General features: G+C 35.3%; 2 protein-coding genes across 3 annotated transcripts in view; one reads left to right on the top strand and one right to left on the bottom strand.

Annotated features, from left to right (window-relative positions):
• Nucleotides 1–3,475, top strand: part of LOC125066053 (prominin-like protein) — a 44,417-nt gene extending 40,942 nt beyond the window's left edge. For both annotated transcript variants that reach the window (XM_047673951.1, XM_047673950.1), the window contains 3 exons: nt 270–401; nt 700–780; nt 1,157–3,475. In XM_047673951.1, the coding sequence (XP_047529907.1) occupies nt 270–401; nt 700–780; nt 1,157–1,169 (226 nt within the window). In that variant the 3' untranslated portion in view covers nt 1,170–3,475. The remainder of the gene's footprint in view (nt 1–269; nt 402–699; nt 781–1,156) is intronic.
• An 856-nt stretch (nt 3,476–4,331) lies between these two features.
• Nucleotides 4,332–15,876, bottom strand: part of LOC125065756 (sodium-independent sulfate anion transporter-like) — a 32,646-nt gene continuing 21,101 nt past the window's right edge. The window contains exons 3-13 of the mRNA XM_047673557.1: nt 14,650–14,916; nt 10,984–11,111; nt 9,800–9,892; nt 7,744–7,933; nt 7,376–7,540; nt 6,713–6,900; nt 6,146–6,260; nt 5,887–6,032; nt 5,581–5,739; nt 5,200–5,384; nt 4,332–4,642 (exon numbers count right to left, since the gene is read on the bottom strand). Coding sequence (XP_047529513.1) covers nt 4,642; nt 5,200–5,384; nt 5,581–5,739; nt 5,887–6,032; nt 6,146–6,260; nt 6,713–6,900; nt 7,376–7,540; nt 7,744–7,933; nt 9,800–9,892; nt 10,984–11,111; nt 14,650–14,916 — 1,637 coding nt within the window. The 3' untranslated portion in view covers nt 4,332–4,641. The remainder of the gene's footprint in view (nt 4,643–5,199; nt 5,385–5,580; nt 5,740–5,886; nt 6,033–6,145; nt 6,261–6,712; nt 6,901–7,375; nt 7,541–7,743; nt 7,934–9,799; nt 9,893–10,983; nt 11,112–14,649; nt 14,917–15,876) is intronic.

The raw sequence follows: 15,876 nt of genomic DNA, 5'->3' as shown, positions 1-15,876 counted from the left end.
GGAACGATCCTTTCGGTAAATAATTTTCTATTATTTATATAATATGATAAATTATAGTAAGTATATCGATCAAAATAAAAGCATTCAGCCTTCAAATGGTTCGATCATTTTTCATGAAAGATACAGTCAAAAAGATAAGTTTGAATGAAATTGTAAGGATTCAAAATACGCTGGTATAACATAATGTGAAGCATCGTAACGTCGGTTTCGGTTGTGACGCGGCGTGTCCTACGTCGTGCTGTAGCGCCGACGCGCGTGTTGTGTTGCAGCGCGTACGCCGCAGAGAAGCGAAGCGGGCGCACGCGCGCGCGCGAGAGCGAGGCGGCCGGCGCGTCGCACGCCGCCCTGGCGCCGCCTCTCGACGCACACCACGCGCGCAGATATAATGATATGGCGCCAAAGTTAGTATGCACACTGCACACTGCACACTGCCCACTGCACACCACAAGTAAACTCAGACAGAATACAAACATTATTCATTTAGATTGGTTGAATATTTAAATAAATGTCTATTACGGCAAAGGTTCCATTAAAGGGGTTGTATGATTTTTATTTACAATCATTGGTGTCGGGGGTTCCTGTTTAAACATGTTTAAATAAAAAACTATATAAAGGTGCTAAATATGTTTAAGCTTATGTGTAGCTTAATATTGTTTTGTTTAAACGCGACACTTTCATTCATACATTCGGTGTGTGCAGGCACTGGGAAGAAGGCCCACCTCGCTACCACGGACCCACTGAGTACGAGCGCCCTCCGCCATACTACTATCCCGGACCAAAGTGAGCTGAATCTCATAGCTTTTGCATGCATGATCGATTTGTTCATTTTTGTAGTTAATAATAATAATTACAAGCGAGTACCTAAATATCTATAAAAATATTTAAATTATAACAGATACTGGTAGTTTACGCTGGTACCTATTACGCACAAGAGACAATAATATGTGATGGGGCTTTGTATGTTTTTATTCCGTTTAAAGTAATGCTCGTTGAACGCGGTGGTGGACATACCATTTTGATCCTGCTCTTGAGATCACTTTATGTTAGATTGCCGTCCTATCGGAATATGGGACTGAACCTTTGTTTGCGCAATTGACTAGTCTTGATATTGGCATTCTTTGTTCACTTGTAATAATAATACGTTACTATGTTCCAGTGATAGACAGTAAACTCGCGCTCACGGATCTCGACGATGACCTGCTGAAGTATTAAGCCGTGCGATACAACCGAGTCGCATCGAAGAGTGACTTCGATGTACACCGACACTATATTTCCCATACAGAGAGGGCCGTTTCAATGAAGAATCTTGATATTCACAAAATTAATAGAACAAAAAAATAAAATGAAAAAAAAAAAAACTATTTTTCTAGACTAATTAAACTTAAGTCTAAACACTAATGTCACTAGCATCGGCCCTCGTATGCTCTAAAGTTTATTGTAACTTGTAATGTAATATTGATCGTAAGAATATATTATAGATGTTGGAGTTCGGTTCTCGATCACAGTAACTGCCATATTTGGACTGTCTCACGTTTTACTCCGTTAGCTATTTTATATACATGGTGTATCCTATCGGACGCGACTATCAATATAATTTATATATTTAGTTTCAATAAGTCGAAGTGGTTGTATTATAACCCGCATTTTATTAGGTGAGAATGAGAAAGATTTATCCGAATGATAGTCGTTTGTTTTATGTCTCGATAGGATACGCATATTTCTGGCTCAATGATTATTATTAAAGTGTTTTGCGAGCAGAATATCGTTGGCTTTAAATGATTTCTGAATGCTTTATTTTCGTCGTAAGTCGCGGAGTCTCCGCACAAACCAATGTCTGATTACGAGAGATTACGTTAGCTTCGATCACATATTTATGTAATTAAATTCGTTTAGCGTTTATACACAAGTGTGATATAGGGATGAGGAGAGGGCACCCTCATGGGAGGGAGTGTAGTAACTGGTGTGGTGGTACACTGAGCGAGTACGTCAGCGAGGGAGCAGAATCGTTGTTAGTTAAATGTTGATGTGACACTCCGATTGGACTTTATTAGAAAGTCTGAATTATTTCAGGAGAGTGGGAAAAGGGTTAACTCGCTCGTTGTTAAAGCGAGATTTGAATGCATTTATTGTGAACCTAGTATTATGAAATTTACTCTTTACTATGTAGTCTGTAGTTGTAAGTAAGTAAGTATAGGAAAGATGAAAACGCCGCGCCAAACTTGAGATACTCCGACGTTTAATACGATAGCTAACAATGATATACCAACTTATAGATTAGTAAATGTATTTAGTGTAAGTTCCTGCGGCCGGTCGCCTGCACGCGTCCCCATTCACAGGCCGACGTCGCACGACCGCCGCGCGACCGTCGCACGACTGTCGGTGCGTCCAGTTAGTGCTAGTCTCTGTGACACTAACGGTACGTTTTTTAGTTTAATTGTGATTATTCGTCTAGTTAATGTTAGGTTTTTAATCGTTGACTGGCGACTTTGTTCAAGTGATGTGTCATATCGTATTATTTATAGCGGTTGTACGGTTCGTCTACGAAATGCCAAATAACCGATTTTATCCGATCGCCTGCGAGGTGATCGTTGATTAGCGACTTTCTAATAAAATGTCCGCTGATATGTAGCAAGGTGTGGTAAATAACAGAGGAACAGAAATCCGTACGAATTTATTTTCCAATAGCGAAAGCTTTAACTTGCCACCTTACTTGGTCTCAGTACAGGGATGATCTCAAAATAGAAATGACAATTATTGATAAACGAAAATGTAGCAAAACATTTTGGAAATTGCAATTGAAAAAAAAGTGTATTCTAGACCAGTCTTTTATAGCATTTCTAGTTTACTAATTCTCTGTTCTGAGGTACCCCTCAGTGAATTCTGTCTTCCTTATCTCTCACGGGAAACTTCGGCTCATTTTTTGTAAAACACTCTTTATCGTTGGCAAATTTCGAATTTATCGACTCACAGTGCTCAATAATAATTATTCGTTCATTTAGATGAAACTTGGTGCTAGCGAGGCATCCACATAGGATTATTAGTTGGAATTTTTTAGGGGCCGTTTTTTTATTATTTCTCGTGTATAGCGAAATTATGTAGCGTTAATTGGCAAGTATGACTTTTATTAATATTTTTAAGTGCCGAGTTACGGGACGACTTTTATTGTATAGGTATATGTTTATCGTACAATGTAATGTTTATATGAGGGTGATCTTGTAAAGTGGCACACATGGAGCGAATGTTTTTTGCGATATTCATAAACGAATTTAATTCATCACGATAAGTATCGCTCGATGTGTGCGTACGTATACGTTTACGTACAAGCATATGTACGTATATGTAATTCCAAGTTTGAAGCGAATGATTTGTAACGAGGTGAAATTTTGTACGAACGTCTCATGGTCACCTGTGGCTGTGCAATCCGCAGATCTGGACTTTATGAAGGATTATAAAATAAATATTTGATTATCTCCAATATGACTCTTATTTAATATGTACATCCTTATTCCTTTTGCTACTGATTTCAAAATTAGTTGACGTTTCTATTAACTGTTTCGCTTCTTCTGTGGCGTGAAGTCACACATATAACCATTCTCAGTAACCCGGTTATGTAAATTTAAATCAAACTGACAGTTCCATAACTAAGTCCGTTTATCCTTAGAAATTAATCAACTTTATAAATGTATAGATATTTTGAAATCTTAAATCTTCAGTTTGGGATGACGCCTGGCAATATAATGCAGGAACATTAAATAACATCATTAAAATTATAAGTACTGTGATATAATAACAGCTCGGATAGCACGCCCTTGGATATATTGTAATAGATAAAAAAAAAACATGATACCGCAAGTTAACCTACTTTGAGTGTGTTTAACTTGTATTATGTCTTATAGCGCTATAAAGAACTGTCAAATACTCTTCATTTATTTCTCACAATGAACTCTTAGAGGAAAAATTAATACTGGAAATTATTGCATGTATTGCAGTATCTATTCCAACCATAAGAGGAGAAACCAAATAAACAAAATTTGACAGCAAATTGACGCATCATAGATCGAGACCTTGATTAATCTATGTTATTCACTATGGATTTGTGAAAAAATGGCGTTTTGAACGTCGATGAAATCGTTATTGGAAATTTGGAAGTAAAATTAAAGTAGATATAATTAATCAAAAACCCTTAGTAATGCACAATGTCGCTGAGTTACAAGCAAATTGTATGAAATACGTAAATTTAAGGTTTGTTTATCTTTATTCCTACTCCGATTGGAATAGGCTTTAGGTATATATTCATGATGTAACTCATGGGTAAATAAAAGTAATTGCTATTAATATTCTGAGAACATTTATTTATTTTCAACAATTTATTAAATTCTAATACTGTTAAAAACACGCCCGCTATCATACACTATATTTCTTACCTGGCTTAAGATAACATAAATACACTGTATGTATATAAGTTACTACTAAAGTATCGCCTCGCTTGGACACACGGGCTTAGCTGTGGTAGTTTAAAATACCAATGACATCTAATTCATTTATACTTATCTCTTTATAAAAATTTTGTTTTGACTATATTTTTACACTTCTACTCTTTGTGCTGTTTAGAGATCTGGTATGATAACGCGTCACGAACATTCTGAAAGAGAAACAATAATGAATACTTATAGAATTATAAAAACAAAACATCGAATTCCTAATACGTGGAGTAGTTTATAGTTATTAAGAGCTGTTTAATAAGATGTTGTTTCCATCTTTTTTTGCAAATAAATAGTTATGAATACATATACCTACACCTGTATGAATATAATTTCACTAAACAAAGAAACGCATTCATTTACTGAAAACCGACTCTTCCTTCATAGCAAGAGACGAGACGTTATATTGTTGGTTGCGGAATTGACGTCAACAAGTGACGAAATATCGGTATATTCACTTCCAATTCACGAGAATGCCTTAGCCCAGCTGTGGGAAATTTACGGGATGTTACTTTACTTTTATAAAAACTATTCAACATTCAACGGTCTTAGTTCACTTATGTTCCATCAAAAACAATATTCGTTTTAAAAAAATACGTTTTCGTAAATGTCTGCTATTTTCTTTTTGTGTGGTGTTTTAAATCATGCTGCTTGTATAGAATAAGGATAAACAAATGATGATGATGTGAGTGGGCCGAGTACTTTATCGTTATCGTACCACGTGGCTCGCCTCGCGCGTCGCTGCGCCTCGAGGAGCAGTCGCTCGAGCTCAGCGCGACACGAGCAATGCACGAACTCGCGCGGCTTCACGCCCCGGAACACCTCCGCGATGGAAGGCTTCACGTTATAGAATATGATCGTCTGACCGCGAGCGTGGAAGTCCTCGATTAGAGATTTTATTCCCTGAAATATTATAATATGTCGTTAGTAGGTTATGAAGATTAGATTAAAAAAAAGTAAGTCAGTAACGCTACCTTAAAAAAATGTGTCGGTAAGGAAAAATTAGGGACTGATGTATTACCGAGTTAAGCTAAATCGCAAGACACATATTATGGTCTAACTTAAAAATGACTTCGATTTCATGTAGTGCTGTATGTACCTTGGCGGCGGTGAAATCGGCGGCCTGCACGTGGTGCGCGTCCAGCACGAGCGGCGCGTCACCGGCCGCCTTGCGCAGCGCGCGCCGCACGTACTCCGCCGCGGGGAACGCCAGCGCGCGGTCGATGGTCGCTACCGCGTAGCGCACGCCGCCCTCCGACTGGAAGTTCCGAAATACGCTATGTTATGTTTTCGACGTTCATAGACAATAGCCGATGGAAGCCTCATTAAATATGCTTATCTAGACTACCTACAGTGAATACAGCGACTACGTTTAAAATATAGGAATAAAATAGAGTTTACTAACAACGGCGGTGGTGACGCGCACGGCGGGTCGTGCGGACGCGTAGAGTAGGAACAAAAGATTAACGGCGATGCCCAGCACGATGCCCAGCTCCAATCGCGTCACAAGACACGCCCCGAATGTGACTACCGCAGGTATAATGTCTACCTCTGGAATATTATGATAATTATAATAGATTTAATTTAGAAAAGAAGTCGACATTCTCATTTTATAAAAATAAGTCATTATTAGTTAGAGAAAATATATATTTGTAGTTACTCACTCTTAGTTCGCCAAATCGGCTTAAAGACGTGTAATTCCATCATGAAGACGACGGCTGCTATGATCACCGCCGCTAGCGACGCCTTTGGAATGTAGTAGAAGTAGGGTGTGAAATACTGTGAATATGTAAAAAATCAATGCCATAAAAATATATAGTGAGATAAACTTAGTCAGACCAATGATAAATTCAAACAACACTGCCTGTTTTCTTGTTAACTTAAAATTAAGACGTCAAAAAATGACGTGACCGATCCTCTTTAAAATTTGACATAGAGATAACTTGGGATCTAAAGGTTGCCCTAAAACGACCTCTCAGTGACATGATTACACGGTTAAAAAATGCTCCATGTACCAAATATTAAAATTGTAAAGCATCCGAGAGACATTTCAAACCATGAATTTTCATCATTACAGAGAAGTATTGCACTTTTTATCCGATTACATAAATGTATTATTAGATATACGAGTAGGTAGACCAAAATGCAATTGCATATAATTATTCATAACGTATCATAAGATATAATTACATAATAGTATATATGGATAATAAGGATCAAAGCGAATTTACCTGAAGTGCCAACAGCACAAGGGCGCCGGTGTAGAGGCCGCCGGCGGGCGACGCGACGCCGGACGCGTGGTTGACGGCGCCGCGCGACAGCGCGCCCGACACCGGCATGGACTCCACCAGCGATGACGCGATGTTGCACACGCCCAGCGCCACCATCTCCTGCGTCGCGTCCACGTACTTGCCCTCCGCTACACACGCGCTCGTCAAATTATACACATCCATATATAGTCTATTCCAACTATAAGAGGACAAAAGCCAAATAAACAACATTTGACATCGAAATGACGCGATATCATTGGTCGAGGGCTTGAATTATCTATGATATACATTATGGATTTGCGAGAAAATGGCGTATTGAAACTGTTATGGTATCTTTGGGAGTAAAATTAAAGAGAATATAAGTAATTAAGTACTAGTGTATTATAAATAAAAATACATTTATCAAGAACTGATAAGTGCACAACATAGCCAAACTATTAGCAAATCTCAAGGATTAACGTCTACGATTGAAATAGACTATAGAACCAAACCTAACGTTGAACCAGATCCAGGTTATCACATTAACCAATCAAAATATTTCACAAATTTTGAAATTATTTCAATTTTACAATCTTAATACCTATAAATAAGGAGTCTCCTAATAATATTCATAAATATACTCACAGAACACTTTTGCAAGTGCGATGTTCTCTAGTATAGAGAGCAATGGCACTACAAAAATGGCGGAACCGAGTGTGGACGCCATTTCAGTGAAAGAGTAGGTATGGTTTCCCACCGTGGCAGAGAATGGCGGAGGAGACATCTGGGGTAGGCCAGCCTTCACTTCGCCTGAAAGATTTACAAATAATACTTTCTTTAAGCTAATAAACAGATGAATCATATAAAAGTCACCTTACAGATCAGCTCACTCTTTTTTTACAAATAAATAATTAGTGACAAATACCAGATCATATTTTGTGTAACGTAGAAACGGATTTCAGTTGGTACATTGTTCCAATCTGATCGATTGGGTTTGAGATATTTCTACTGACCGGTCAGCACGAAAGGCTGCTTGTTCTGCGTGTCGAAGTAGTAGGCGAGGGCGGCGCACACCAGCACCACGAGGATGTTGCGAGTTGTGGAGAGGAACCACAGCGCCTGCGCGACCGCTGCCTTCAGTCGCGATACCTTGCCTTCACTCTCTGACACATCTTTTGTGCCGATCTTTATGTCTTTCACTTTCTGTGAAAAAATATTTAAATTTGGTTTTAAAAATGGACGATGAGAGAGCATATCGATTGTTAAGAAAACCTCAATTTTAACCGAAAGTCTTAGCGCAAAGAGTTTCGAGTGTTCAATTTGCGTTGTGGGAATTGAAAAAGAACATCGTCAAAAATGACCAGCGTCGCATGAAAAATGGCTTGTTTATTCAATCTGCAGCAGAGCCATATGGTGTTCGTAATTATTATGGCTAGTAGTAGTAGTAGTTATAATTATTGTCTTCTTAAGAGTCGATGAGGTCTTTGCCCCGAAATGAGACAAGTATAGACTATTACTGTAACTATAATTGGTATCGACAATCGTTAAAAGTTCGGCGTAGTTCTAACGTAGTGTAAAAATATATATTTTATTTTATTCCCAAAAAAGGTATTTAACTAAAACTACCATAGACCGATATAACGTTATAAATAACATGGAACGATATGTGTATAAAAATCCAATTACGCGGAGTCTACGCCGGTTCAAATAAAATTACTTTTTCATTACATCTGTTTAAAAAAGTTAATTAGAGTTCGATAACATTCAGTCCAGCTTTTGGACACGGTGACGGTTTTGTCACGGCATTCATTGTCGTTGAATTCATATTGCATTCATAGCGCTCGTTTTATTTACATACATTTATAATAATATACATTTTCACATTTACATTTTCCGTTATTCCAATTTACAATGAAATAATATTTTTTATTGTTAATAATCCACCATGTTGGTGATCGGCATTGTAATATATGTTAGACTTCGACACCAAACTTTAGAGTTGAGGTGTTATGTCCGTTGCGTCTGTGGTTACACTAACACACCTACCCTAACTATCCAGAGGGCAATTTAAACAGTGGATAAGTGCAGTACTATGATCAATACACACTTATATAATTACTATTTAATCACTTCAAAAGTAAAATCAAAAGTATAACACCTCGCCTTATTGCCTCCACTGGTGACAGGTGGGCTGGTTCGTTTTTAGCCCAGAGGATCGGAATTGCGATACAACGGGGAAATGCTTCTAGCATTCTTGCCACCATTCCACGCGGTCAAGATTTATACAGTAACTATTTTTAATGTTATCAATTCTTATGTTAATAAATTGGTAATTGATTATAACATCACTTCAAAAAAACTTTGTGATATATAGTGGACGTAATAACCATCGAATCAGACTAATTTGATGAGACGACCTTTTTATTCATAGCAAGTAAGTAATTAAAAAATAATACTCGATTTATTGCCGAGTGACAATTAAAAAATAATTGTTAATTCATTTGGGCGTAACATCAGTAAATAGCACTTTACCGGTAACAGGATGTATTCAAGTTAATGTTAGTGTTTATCTCTTGATAGACGTCTGTTACAGCCCAGAGTGCATAACAATGGTGATGATCGTTACGTGTGATACAGCGATATAAGACAGTTTAGGTAAATTCCCAGTGACACCTGTTATTTTTGAATTCTGATGTCTTGATGATATATAATATTGTTTTGATCGCGATGCAAAATAAGATTTCTAATGTGAATGATTTGTGTAGGAAATATAACAATATTTTAATCAAACATTGTCCGTCTATCGCAAAGATAAAAAAGTACCTTATATTTTATATAGTTTAGTTTTGTTTTCAATGACCACCTCTATAAAACAATCACCTACGTTACTGAGTTTGTTTTGTTAATTAAAAAAACTCCGCAGACTTTGGTATATTATTTGATTAGGTTTTTTTTTGGGGCCTGATTGTTTTTATTTTCGGACCATCACAACTACACTAACATCTAACGCACACATTAAACTAAAATCTTTAAGTCAGTAAGGCTAATTAATGTGTAGTATATGCTTACTCTTAGAAGTAATAACACGACGATGCAAGAAACGCCCAGCACGGTGTCCCACAGTCTGGTTTCGCCTATATGCTCGTACATACCGGTCCATACCTAAACATACAAAATGTTATAATACGTCATATTAATCTTAAAATAATATTAAAATAAGTCAAAGTTTTTTTTTCGATTAACTTAAACAAACCGTGTGTTTCATTAGCCAATGTTATTCCAATTTAATATTCGAACTGTCAATGTGTGAGTATTTCCAACGGTTAAAGATTAATATATTAACACAACGTACATTCACGTATAACACAATTAGAAAAACATTGATATTACAAATGAAAATAATATAGACGTTCTCAAAACTTTTTCATCCGGTGAATGCCAAAACGGTAAACATACAGTAGACTAGTTGTCGCACGCGGCTCCACGTCAAGTGTGAGGCATAAAAAAGCCTGTGCCTCCTTGGGGTTCAAGTTTGCTTCATACCATATTTCATCAAATTCGGTTCATTGGTTCGGCCGTTAAAGAGCAACAGACTGACAGAGTTACTTTCGCATTTATAATATCAGTATATATTAAGTTTGGGCTAATGCCCTGTTTTAAAACGCTGATCTAAGTCAGTTTTACTAATCTGGCTCATATCTGTACGCTCATTGGTCGCATATTGCGTCATCAGTCGTTAATAACCAATTACAATTAAGATTGAAGTCAAATAAAATAATCTGTTTTTGATCAGCGTTTCAGAGCCTAAAGATAAGTTTCGCAGTAAATTATTTGACGAAGGTCGATAGAAAGCGTTTAAAGCAACAAAAAGTATTAAATTGGCTGACGCTTGCAAAAAAATGATGATTACATTTAGCAAAAAGTAATAGTACACAAACTGGATCAATAGATTGTCTATTAAAAAACCTTATTAGTGCTATAATTGCGAAGATATTGAATTGCCAATGTTGAGTTCTTTTAAGGCTTATTTAATATAGAAAATAATATAATTATCTTTTAAATTAATTATTATAGCTCATTTTTTTTTAAATAATATTGGCCAAACATACTTTTTTTTTATCACGCTGTTAATTAAAAAAAAAGACTTCTTTTTTTAAATAAAATTTATTTCTACATGAGGGTTCAAATTAAAGGCTTCATAAAATGAATCGTGTTTGTGTACAGGCTATTTTGATACTATATAGGATATATACCTGTAAGAATTTTCCACCAGGAAAGCTGAGCCCCAATATATCTTTGACTTGAGTTGTGGCAATGATGATTGCAGCTGCCGAGGTGAAACCAACTGACACCGGTCCACTGATGAAGTCGATCAGAAATCCTAAACAGCAGCACCATAGATAAACCATTTATATAAACTTGGAATAAAATCAAATCAATATGTATTTTATTTAAGTAAACTTTACAACAAAGCATTTTTGAATCGTCAATATTTAAACTCTACCACGATTTCGGAAAGCGTCTAGCGAGAAGAAACAGCAAGAAACTCGCATAGTTGTTCTTTTCAAATAAAGAGGCTTACAATGCTGATACTCACAATATTATTGTTCAACCAATTTTATGATGGAATCCGAGTCTAAATCCATTAATTATAAGAAATATTGTTATTGCAACATTTAAAATACAATCATTTAAGATTCGATCAAAGATACTGTAAAAATAAATGAATTAGTTTGTTCCTGTCAATCTGAAACGTATACTTACGTAAACTGTTAGTGTTATCATTGTTATTGTATCCTACAAAGTTTAAGAAGTTCCTGATTAGAATTAAATAATTGTTACATTTCTATTGCAAATCGGACCATACCGGCATCGACTGACTTACTTTCAGATTTCTTCAAACTCGTCTAGTCTGATAAAACTGATATGTATGCCTACATTCAAAGTTAAGAAATTTTTGCTTGTGTACATTTATAAAAATAATCTTGGAATTCATATATATAAATCACAGATACTATAAGGAACATTAACTATTTAATATTATCAAATGCCTCCTTATTTACAATATTAACAAACTATTTTATTGGTATCGTAACGCATAAATAATATTACCACCTTATTTATATTTATTACCCAATATATTTTAACGACTTATATTTTAAAATAGCGAGTTATTTTAAACAGCATTTTTAGTATATCTCATCTCATTATCAAACACTTTAAATAATTATTTAAGAGTTTTGTTTGAATAAACTAAACTTAAAAGTCCTCTGTAAAGAGTCTGAAGTATTTGTCATTTTAATTTAATAGCAATGGCTTAGTTAAGTTTTGTTATATATATTATTTCAATCAAAAAATAATACTGAGACATAAATTGAGTTTTAAAAACTGAATAAAAAGACAATTACAGACAATTATCTGACAATTACAGATATGTAAAAAGGCGTATTTTATCGTTCTACCTTTTAAGACGTACCTATCATTCTCTCGCCGATGTGCTCTGCTCGCTTATATATACGGCTCGGCAACAGTGTACGTAAGGTCGTAGTTCGTTTAAAGTAATATGTACATTTTCGAATCACCTTTTTTGAACTTATTTACTACCTAGATTATTATAAATATATATAATTGGTAGGCGGACGGATAATCTGCGGCCACTGATGATAAGTGGTCACCATTTTGTACTTCTTTAGCACCCTATGAAATTTTAACCATTGGTAAAGACGATGTTACGACCTGTAGTTACATTGTCTAAAATAATACTGAGTATTGCTCTTTGGCGGTGTTGAGTGGGTGTTCACAACCTAGACGGGCTTGCACGAAGCTCTACCACCAAGTAAACATTAACGAATGTCAGAAAAACTTATCATTATTCACAACAAGATGTTATGTATCATAGTGGCTAATACCGACACAGACGGGCCAGTTAAAAGTATTTCAAAAATATCAAAATCAATTATTTATAATAATATAATATAAAGAGTTAAAAAAAGGCCCCTAAAGAGACCACAAATTTACTTAAACTAGTGTATATTCGTGGTGGTTGTATTTGCATATGACAAGTGTAATAACCTTATTTTTCCTACTGTTAATTGAAATATTCAAACAAACCTCTTCACATTTTGCACATGAGAAGATCAAAGATATTTAAAACAAATAAAAACCATATGTTCATACTGAGATTTTATCAGATTTTTCTTAAAAAAACGAATGTACAAAAAACTTGAATAAGTATGTAAATAAGTGACAAAAAAGTGGAATTTTAGATCGAGTCAGCGTCGCCCGTGTGTGATTAATCGACGTACGTGAATTATTATTCAATATTTCAAACATTGCGTTGATTGCAAAATGACGTTATAAATAATATTTTGCAACGATCGGCTCGCGCGCAAGAATTTTCTTTAGAAAAACGTGAAGAAACCATAATATTATTTATTACGTCAAGCGGACATTTTATCGTGAAATGACGTGTATATTATGAAAATCGTACTGTAACAGCGATTTGTTTAGAATTACTATACAAAAAATTAAATTACATATTTATGTCGCTACTTTCTAACCGGGATGAAAGGTATCTGTATATGTACCAAATTTAATTTCTATCCTTTCAACCGTTCTGGCGTTATGGAGCAACAAAAATCTATCCAGACATTCATGACAATATAACACACTTTCTATTTGTCATTAGCCTGTCCAAATTCAGAGCGTGTCTCACTAAACTTTTAACCTAACACAAGTTTTTTTTAAATTAATAAGTTTATTTTTAATTTTAAGTATCTATTTTTTTTGTTTTTCACTTCTATGTATTATTTTTTCACTTTTTATCTTGCTTTATAGTGCATGCTGTGGTATTCTCTAATTGGAAGGAGCACACACAACTTGTAACCCTTATATTGTTTAATTTTAAGAATATGTATTCAGTGTGTATCTTTTGTTAGAGACTCACAAATTAAATAAATTATAATTAGTAAAGTAACATAAGACGATATAATACGCTAATTATTTATTATTAGTCATTAGACCTTAAACTTGATTGGAATGAAGAGGAAGCGCCGACCGTGACCTCAGAGTATTTAAATGAGACGAAACACATCGAACGCTGTAAGCACTAGTCGACGCTCGACACCAATGGACCATTGTCGATAAACAATGTGTTTGTTCTCATAAATGCTTGTTTTGATACACTCCACATGACACTGACACTTGTATGTACATGTCTTCGTTTCAATTTCACAATAATTATACAGACTTTATAGTAACTATTGATTGTGTTTTGTGCTTATATCACGAGTGTCGGATAGAATAGAATATGCTTTATTGTACATCAGAGAGTAAGAGTAAAGTAAACAAGTAAAAGGCAAAGTAAAGTAAAATTTATGGTACATAGATGAGAACGATCTCTTCCAGATAGCCTTTTGGTTAATGATATGAGATTAAGCGATCAGTATGTCGATGTAAAGATACTTTCATACTAATAATAAGCTTTTCTTAGTGGTAGGGTTTTGTGCAAAGCCGTTTGTGTAGACACCGGCGACACATAATATATTCTACCACCAAGCAGCAATACTTAATATTCTTGTATTCCGGTTTGACTATATGACAAGTTAGCCAGTGTAACTACATGACAAGGCATATAACATCTTAGCTCGTAAGGTTGGTGGCGAATTGGTGTGATGTAAGGAATGGTTATTATTTTGACGGTGGTGACCACTTACCATCAGGCCCCCTTATTTGCACGTCTATCTACCTATTGTATAAAAAAAAACCTGCTAGAGGAAAATATATTTCAATTAATTGGAATATAATGACTGTAGTTTATTTCTATAGCGCCTTAAGATCATCAATCAACCGTTTTTGATGAATTTATTATAATTATGTCAAAGTTCAATTTATTAATAAACTAAATGTTAATAACTTACCTAGCTGAAGTATACCCATGATAAGTTCAACGCAACCAGATAAAAATGCCAGCAGCACCGCGAACTCCGGACCAAGACCGTGCAGGTTTTCTCTCGTCAGTATGGCGGCTATGGCAGTAGGGCCAATGGCTGAATCTTTTACGGAACCGAACACAGTGTACACGAAGCAAGCCATGAATGAGGAGTATAGCCCGTATTGGGGAGGAAGACCGGCCACTCCTGCATAGGCTATTGCTTGTGGGATCACTGTCAGCCCTACTGTCAATCCTGTAAAAAAATAATATTTTTATTAAAGATTACTTGGTAGTAAGGCTCTGTACAAGCGCGTATGGGTAGGTAATACCCACTCCTCGGATATTCTTTCGCTAAACAACAGTTTTCAGTAATGTTGTGTTCCGGTTTGAAGAGTGAGTGAGCCAGTGTAGTTACACTGGCTCACTCACTCTTCTTACAATGTTATGTCCCTTGTGCCTATAGTTATAGGCACAAGGGACATAACATCTTAGTTCCCAAGGTTTGTGGCGCTGTAAGGAATAGTTAATATTTCTTACAGTGCCATTGTCTATGGGCGGTGGTGACTACTTACCATCAGGTGGTCCATATGCTCGTCTGCCTAGTAAACCTATGTCATAAAAAATAGATTGAAATGTATATGGTTGTAATAAGTGAGTTTGCAAAGTATAAAAACTTGGTACATATTGATTTTATTTAAATACTTTATTCAAGAGGACGCTCACTACATAATTGTGTTATTTATTTAAGAAAAGCCATCTGACTAATATAAATGAGCCCCGTATCGATTTTACGTCACAAAACAATGAGTTAGGTTAAATTAAATATTAACGGTTTTTTAAGCTAGTGTACTAACTTTTTTAAAGCTATTCTTGTGAAGGTTAGTATTTTTTTTGTCACCAGGACATTGTAAATATCAGTTACGTTTTAATAAAATAATATTGACCTATCCCCTACAATAACTCTCATTGTATCACATGATAGATTAAATGCCTAGGGGATGTTGTTAAAATACACCTTCCGGGTCTTAAAGGACTTAACTCAACACCTATACGTAATTATACCATTTTAAGTATATTCATATTTAAAAAGCGAGCAAGCTTAAAATAAAATTTTGATAGCTTTCAAATTTAATTACTGATAAAATAATTAAATTTTTGACATAATAGAAATGCATTATAAAATTAATTATATTCAGACTTAAAAAATATTTTA

This window comes from Vanessa atalanta, chromosome 8 (genome assembly GCF_905147765.1).
Source record: "Vanessa atalanta chromosome 8, ilVanAtal1.2, whole genome shotgun sequence".
In the NCBI taxonomy this organism is placed as follows: domain Eukaryota; kingdom Metazoa; phylum Arthropoda; class Insecta; order Lepidoptera; family Nymphalidae; genus Vanessa; species Vanessa atalanta.
This window is presented reverse-complemented; position numbering and strand designations above follow the sequence as displayed.